At 44.5% G+C, this 7,854-nt stretch overlaps 1 protein-coding gene across 1 annotated transcript in view; it reads right to left on the reverse strand.

Annotated features, from left to right (window-relative positions):
• LOC111147092 (UDP-glucose glycoprotein glucosyltransferase 2) overlaps window positions 1-7,496 on the reverse strand; it is a 197,626-nt gene extending 190,130 nt beyond the window's left edge. The window contains exon 1 of the mRNA XM_022502981.1: window positions 7,230-7,496. Within this exon, the coding sequence (XP_022358689.1) occupies window positions 7,230-7,381 (152 nt within the window). The 5' untranslated portion in view covers window positions 7,382-7,496. The remainder of the gene's footprint in view (window positions 1-7,229) is intronic.
• Between the last annotated feature and the right edge of the window lie 358 nt (window positions 7,497-7,854).

Here is a 7,854-nt window from a genome sequence, read left to right on the forward strand (position 1 = left end):
AACGTGGATGGAACTACAGGGTATTACACTAAGTGAAATAATGAGAGAAAGACAATTATCATATGCTCTCACTGATACGAGGAATTTGAGAAATAAGACAGAGGATCATAGGGGAAGGGAGGGAAAAATGAAACAAGATGAAAACAGAAAGAGATAAACCATAAGACACTCTTAATCTCAGGAAACAAACTGAGGGTTGCCGGAGGGGAAAGGGGTGGGAAGGATGGGGTGGCTGGGTGATGGACACTGGGGAGGGTATGTACCACAGTGAGTGCTGTGAATTGTGTAAAACTGATCAATCACAGACCTGTACCTCTGAAACAAATAATATGTTAAAAAAAAAAAAAAAAAAAACTATGGTTCCTCTTCATCCACATTTCTAAATAAATGCAGCGACTTAACCAAAAGTAATTTAGAACCGCAATGGCCATTATCTGATCTTCCCTAACACTTTTCTGAAGGTTGAACTGGGCCACCATGGCTCTGAAATTCTCAAAGCTGTGTGGATGCCTATTTGGATCGGTGTTTTGAAGCTTCCAAAGGTTATCAGAAATCTAAAATTGCCTCTCAGAAAAATACAATTTCTAGATTAGCTGAGGCAAACAATTACAAAGACACAATAGTTTCTGAGGTCTCGCTTTTCTCTCTGCCGTCTTGTCTCAGGATGCGGCAGCCACTTTGTGCTCAAACTCTGCCTCCCATGCCATCATCCTCCTTCCTTTCCATACTGCCTGCACCTCCTCTATACCCTGTTTCCCTCCTCTAATTCTCTAGCTGAAATTATTTTCCCCCCCCCAAAGTGACTGAGGACCTCAATAGGTTTGCTGAAGAATTTAGCATAGTTGTTCAAACTTAGCAACCTGGTTTCTCAGATTTGTATCAATTCGTCCCACATTCGGGCCAAACACTGGATAAAACTACTCCACGGAGAAGATCCTGAAAGGGGTTTAGAGAAACAGACACCTAACTTTTGGCAAGATGCTAAAACACTTGCCAGAAATCTCCACTGAGCAAGTATAGTAGCTTTTCCCAAGGCTGCTGATTGAGCAAAATCAATGTTGATTTAGGCTGGCACACAAAAGCCTGGCGAACCCATTCATGACTATTACAATCACCTCCAAATTGTCCTTAAATTCTGATGTTCCTTTAGATGCTGAATCCATGTAGGTAGCATTTAATTCTATGTTTATAGTGCATTCTTATTTAGTTAAAAGGAACAGGGTTGAATGGGAAACTATGTTCATTCTAGATATAGTCATCCTAGATGTGTCACCCGCCCCTCCCAAAAGAAAATTCTTAAAATTCTTCATTTTCATCTCCGGCAAATGAAAGCCCCTGAACAAAGCAAAAAACATACTAGTTTTTAGTATTTGCAAAGAGCCAGGATATTGGGGAAAAAGTTGTTTTTGGCTTAGGAGCTCCTGGCACCTTCAGCCCCCTAGCCAGTATCTCCAGGGTCCTCCTAATTCCCAAGAACAGGACTCTAAGGAGCTACAGAGGCTCTTCCCAGTCCTCCTCCTTAATCGACTCAGAGAAACCACTCTTCAGACTGGGAATGCATCTCTGTCCTCATTGACACCAGAGCTACACTCTTGGTGCTCAGCCCCCCACGGCTATGAAGCAGTCCCTGCTCTGGAGTACTAAAGTGGGGAGTCTCCAATAAACCTCAATGGGTTCCTATCTCCGAACCTACTCCCTTTTGTCTAAGCACTCTGATACCCATACCTTTCTCCTTTGTTCCTCCATCACTCTTCATTTACTGGGCTGAGAGTTCTTAGAAAAATACACCAGAATTCCTTTCTCCCAAAAGGGTAAATAATTCTAGAATCTGAACTCAGTAATCAAAATAGGCAACCAGGTAAATTAAATGACCCTTTGACATCTTTTATTTGCTCTGACTCTGACAACACTACTGCTGAGTCCGAGGACACTGATCATTTGCCCTATTGGGTCCATCCCCTATGGACAAGATCTTCAACTAGTATTGGCAGAATTCATAGTGTGCCTCCCATCAAGACTCAAATAGATTCCTCAAAACCTCTCCTGAGAATTAATGAATATCCTATAAGTAAAGAAGCTTTTCAAGGCATCAAGCACCATGACAGAAGATTACAAAGCTCAAGGCCTTATTATCCCTATAATATGCCTATTTTACCTATGAGGAAATCCAATGGCCAAGGATGGAGGTTTGTGCAGGACCTCTGAACAACAAATGACATTGTTATCCCTCAGGACCCTGCTGTTCCTAACCCATCCATGGACATCCATTCCCACTGGCGGCAAATTTTTCACTGTAACTCATCTACACAATGCGTTCTTTAGTATTCCGGTTGATAAAGATCAACCAGTATCTTTTTGCTTTCACTTAGGAAGAATGGAAAGACACTGGACAGTAATGCCCCCTCAGTTTCAGAGTCCTTCTTTTCATACACCTTAGAAGCTGATTTGGATGCTTTTTGGTTTTTTTTTTTAATAGGCTCTAATTGGTTAAAATACCTAGATGATCTGCTTCTCCGTTCTCCTTCTCAAACCTCTTCATAGGAAGACAGCATTCATCTGTTAAAACTTTTGGCCTTAAAGGGAAATAAACACTCCAAAGAAAAATTTGTTTGCTCAAACTCAGGTTTGATACTTAGGGCACTTGCCCTCAGAACAAGGACTACATTTGGATCTATGGAGATTTCACGGCATTCTGAACTTTCTAAAAACCTAAAACTGAGGCCAGTTACAAGGTTTTTTCCAACTGGCTGGCTACTGTTGAAACTGGATTCCAAATTTCTCTCTTATGGCTCATTTTCTAGAAGTTTTACTAAAAAAGGCAAAACCTCACCCTATTATTTGGAAAGATCAGGAAGACATAGGTGTCTCTGCATAGGAGAGGGAAGGGAATAACCTTGGGAGTACTCACCCCAAAACACAGAAACCCACAGAGTATTACAGTCAACAATTAGACCCAATGGCCCAGATATTACCCTGGCCTCAGAGACATTCCTGACGGAATCATCATGGGATCCCTTTTAACCACCCCTGTATTTTGGCTAAGGGCAAAACCGTAAACATTTATACTGATAGCAGGTGTGCCTTTGGGGTGGCTTGTGACTTTGGATTATGGAAACAAAGATTCCTTACCTCCAACAGGGCTAAAATTAAAAATGGCTCTTATGTCCAAAATTTGTTAGATGCCACATTTTGCTGGCTGCTCTGGCTGTTTATGGCTCCTGGGCATTCCAGACTCAACATCCTGAGACCAAAGGAAACCATCCGATTGATATTTCTGTCCAAAACACTGCTCTCAAAGAAACCTGTCATGGTCCAAAGAGATGTTCTGCAAATGATAATTCAGAAAGACCACCAGGAGATACCCAACAAGTGGAGCGCCCGGGTGGCTCAGTCAGTTAAACATCTGCCTTCGGCTTGAGTCATGATCTTGGAGTCCTGGGATCAACCCCCACACCGGGCTCCCTGCCAAGCAGGGAGTCTGCCTCTCCTCTCCGCATGTGTGCATGCGCACATTCTCATGCTCTCTCCGATAAATAATCTTCAAAAAGAAAAAAGAGGAGATACCTAACAATTGCCCGAGAGGGGAAAACAATATTGGAAATCTAATCATTGCTGGTTCAATAAAAAGAGAACTCTGGTTTGGACCAAATAACAATCTGGCCTTACCAGAAATCTTCCAAGTTCCTACTACTTACCACTATACGTGACTTAAACCACTCTGGTCTACTGACACAAGACAGTATTCATGAACCAGTACTGGTGGGGACATATTAATGAGGTTGCAAGAAGGGCTACCTCACTTGCCCCACCTGTCAAAAACAATTCAGGGAAACCTGTTTGCATAGATGGATTTCATAATGCTTTCCCATCGCATGGATAGAAACAAGTTTCAGTAATGGTCCATATGTTTTCTCAGTGGACTGAAGCTTTCCCTTGTAGAAAGGCTGCTGTTTTTATCATGGCTAAAAATTCTGTTAGAAAAGTGATCTGTACCTGGGGAACCCTCTCAAACTTCATAGTGATTGGGAACCCACTTTAAGGAGCAGGTGCTCTGACATCGGCGCGGTTTGCCCAGTTTTATCAGTGTCATAGTGTAGATCATCCTCAATTCTCCGTGAGTTGAGCATATTAACAACACTATTAAGACTCAAATGGCAAAATTTGCAGAGATCCTCCGAATACCTTCGCCAAGAGCACTGCCACTGCTTCCACCCCTTTGAAACTCAAACTCTCCTCCTTTGAGATGGTCACGGAGGTCCAATGCACTTGGCTCCTACAGCTCTTTGGCCCACAGTAGATAAAAGGGGATATACTTCAATGATGAAAAAGCCTAATTACTTCTATGAAAAAACACGTGAGGCAGAGTGATCTTTTTCATTGCTGAGAGATGATGACCTTAAGCATCACATCTTGCAAACTGGAGATTTCATCTCTAGAAAAAGGCACCTCCAGAAAGACTACTCAATCTTGCTGGAAAGGCTCTTATCCGGAACTGCTAATCCTTGTGGCACCAGACTCCAAGGAACAGGCTCTTGGATTCATGGGACACATTTAGAGAAATCATTAAACCCTGACTGGACCTCTACGCCATCTGGGGACCTCCAAGCAAAGATTTCCTCGAATGAAAGCAAACCACATCTCACAATACAGTTTTCTCAGCTTGTCTGGACCAGGTCTGTATACCTTTTCTGCACTGTTTGCTTCTACTATCTCTTTCTTAGAAAGGAAATAATCTTGTGCACATTTCCCAAACCCTTGTGAAAGGGAGAAACCTCTTGAGTATGGCCTTTCAGCAACAGGCTCATCATGATCCCATTACAAATTAAATTTCACTTGCTTTTTCTGAAGGGTTAGAAAATTCAGAATTTACGAATGTCTTTCATCTGCACTATTATCTGATTGAATTCTTTTTTTTTTTTTAATTTATTTGACAGACAGATCACAAGTAGGCAGGGAGGCAGGCAGAGAGAGACAGGAGGAGGAGGCAGGCTCCCTGCTGAGCAGAGAGCCCGATGTGGGACTCGATCCCAGGACCCTGAGATCATGACCTGAGCCGAAGGCAGAGGCTTTAACCACTGAGCCACCCAGGCGCCCCCCCTGATTCTGAATTCTTATTCAAATTCATGGTTTCTGAATTTGCAACCTCACAGGCTGTATTACTGAATAACATCTGTTTTCAAATGGTTCTTTCAAGATAACAGTACTATTTTTGAAGTTTTGCTATTTTTGCAAAAATTTCATTAGTTATTGCTTCATGTTTATACCTGTACTTAATCTCTCAAAGACATGTGGTTAATTCTTCCAGTGTGTTCTTACCATATTATTTTGTCTTCACGGCTACTTTAAATGGGGACTTCCAGGAGGCATACAGGACTCCAGGTTTGCCTCCATAGGGAGAACTTTTCTCCCTTAAGTCGGAATAAGTGCCAGTATATATATTCAGCTGGATACTTTCTGACCTAGGGGCCCCATTTAGAACCATCATACAATTTGGAAGTTATGTTACTTCTTCTGTTTTTATGTAATTATTTTTGTATTTAGTCACCTATCAAACTTTTATAAAAATAATGTACCCAGTAAGGAGAAGATCTCCAATACTTAACAGTCTTGAATTCGTACAGACTTTAGATGGATAGGAAGGAAAACTCCTGAGGCACTTCCCTGTTACTCAAATGTGGCTTTTAAGTGGTTTCCAAACCTATGTACTTTCCATCAATGTTGGCCAAGACAAATGGGAAAGATCCTTTCTGGCACTGAGCGACAGCACCACTAAATATGAAACCTGATTTTTGGTCAGTGATGCTTTCAAGGAAAGATTTTGATCAGAAGGGTGAAATGTAAAAATTATTAAACAGAAACTTCATTAAAGTGGATTAGGGATGGAGGAGGGGTTGCTGTACCACTCCATGTCAATTACAGTAAGAACTGTCAATTGCAGAGTCCAAACAGAAAATTTTCAACAGGAATCATCAATTATAGGCCCCAATAGAGAAAGACGAATTTTGCATCTCCTACAAGAAATTAATTAGTCCTGCAACTCAACCAGAGAGAAACTGTCATCATACCTGCTCTGGCTTTTCTCCAAAGGCTCTTGTTCCAAACTACCCCTCCAAACTTTCCCAGTCTCCAAAAAATAGCGTTCCTCTCCTTTGTTAGACTTGCCTGTGGTTTTGCCATAATTTGATAGTTCCTAATTGCAGTTCTGTATTATTCCCGAATAAGTCCATTTTTGCTGGTAAAATAACTTATTTTTAAGCTTAACCAGTACAAACTTTCAGTTATAAAATAAGTCATGGGTACATAATGCATAGGATGGTGACTACAGTTAATTGTACTGGTCTGCATATTTGAAAGTTGCTAAGAGATGTTAAAAGTTCTCAACATGAGAAAAAAAAAAAAAAAAAACCCAAACTTGTACCTATGTTAGGTGATGGATGTTAACCAGACTTACGGCTATGATTTCACAATATATACAAATACTGAATATTACTACACCTGAAACTAATATGTACGGTTAATTATATCTCAATTAAACTGTATTAGCATCTTAAATATGCAGTGTAGTGTCAGGTGATGGGCTCTTTTTAGGACCATAAGCTGTTTCTTTGGCAAACTGTCAAAAACTGGTGTTAAAAAGTTCATGCTAACTAAAGAAAGGAACTTTCAAATTTTAACTTCTAGAACACTAAGAGCAAAATTCAATAGCTCTAAGCTTTGTTTCTGCAAAGTGATATGAACTAATTTCAGCGGAAGAAACAAGTTGTGGGAAGCCGCCTTCTCCGCAGGAAGCCCAGGAGCCGATCGATGGAGTCGCTAAGAAACTAGGTGCTCCCAGTACCGTCTCCTAAGAAGAACCGCCTACGTCAATGGAAGTTGCCTGCATTAAACGCCACTCTCCAGCTCCCGCTCTTCCTTTCTTTTTCGTAAACGCTAATGAAATCCAAACAAGTTAAACAAAGGCCCCGAAGTTTGGAAAACCGTGGGCGAGGCAAAGTAGGAACTGCGGGGGGAAAAGGAATTGCAAGGGAGTGCGGCGCACGGGGTCGCAGGGGATTGAGGTGATGCCCCGACGCCCAGCACGAGGACGCCTGCAGCCGCGGTGCAAGGAGCTGGAGGGCCGGCCGCCGGCGAGACGGGGTCCGAGGGACCGGTAGGGACCCGCGAGCCCGCAGCCCCGCCGACCCTCCCTCCGAGCTGGGCTCGGCAGAGAGCGGCCGGCCCGCACCCACCTGGCCTCCAGCAGCAACGGGGTCTCGGGCCACTTCGCGGCCAAGTGGGCCGTCACCGCCTTGGACGCCGAGGCTGTCCGGGAGCCGAGCAGCGAGAAGCACAGCGCGGTGGAGCCCAGGAGCAGCCGCACCACGTCCGCGGCCTTTGCCATGGCGCGGAGGGGGAAGCACGAGCCCCTCGGATCCCCGCGACCACAGCCCGCAGCCACCACCGTACAACCGGTTCCTCCCGCCGCGCGGCCGCCCACTTCCGGTGGGGGGAGCTCGAGTCCGTTACTCAGAGCCGGGGTCCGGCGGGCAGCGAGCGCATGCGCGTTCCGCTCCCGCGCCGGCCCGGGAGCCCCCCGGGGCTGGATCCTGTAGCCACGTAGGTGCGGGCGGGGCGGGATCGAGTCTCGCCGCGGCGGACGCTCTGGCGGACCTGCGATCCCGGCCTCTGGTTCTCCGGCGGAGGCTGCGGGACGCGAGGAGGGGAGTCTGGCTCCCGGAGAGCGAACTGGGATTACGGCCGTCTGAGGCTGGGTGGAGATGCCAAAATTTGGAAGCAAAGGCAGGAGCTGTTGTGGATTTTATCCACGTTTACCCGGGCGGAAAACAAGGCCCATCAAGGTTCAGTTGTCGACTT

Source organism: Enhydra lutris, unplaced genomic scaffold (assembly GCF_002288905.1).
Source record: "Enhydra lutris kenyoni isolate GAN:26980312 unplaced genomic scaffold, ASM228890v2 scaffoldscaffold15, whole genome shotgun sequence".
In the NCBI taxonomy this organism is placed as follows: domain Eukaryota; kingdom Metazoa; phylum Chordata; class Mammalia; order Carnivora; family Mustelidae; genus Enhydra; species Enhydra lutris.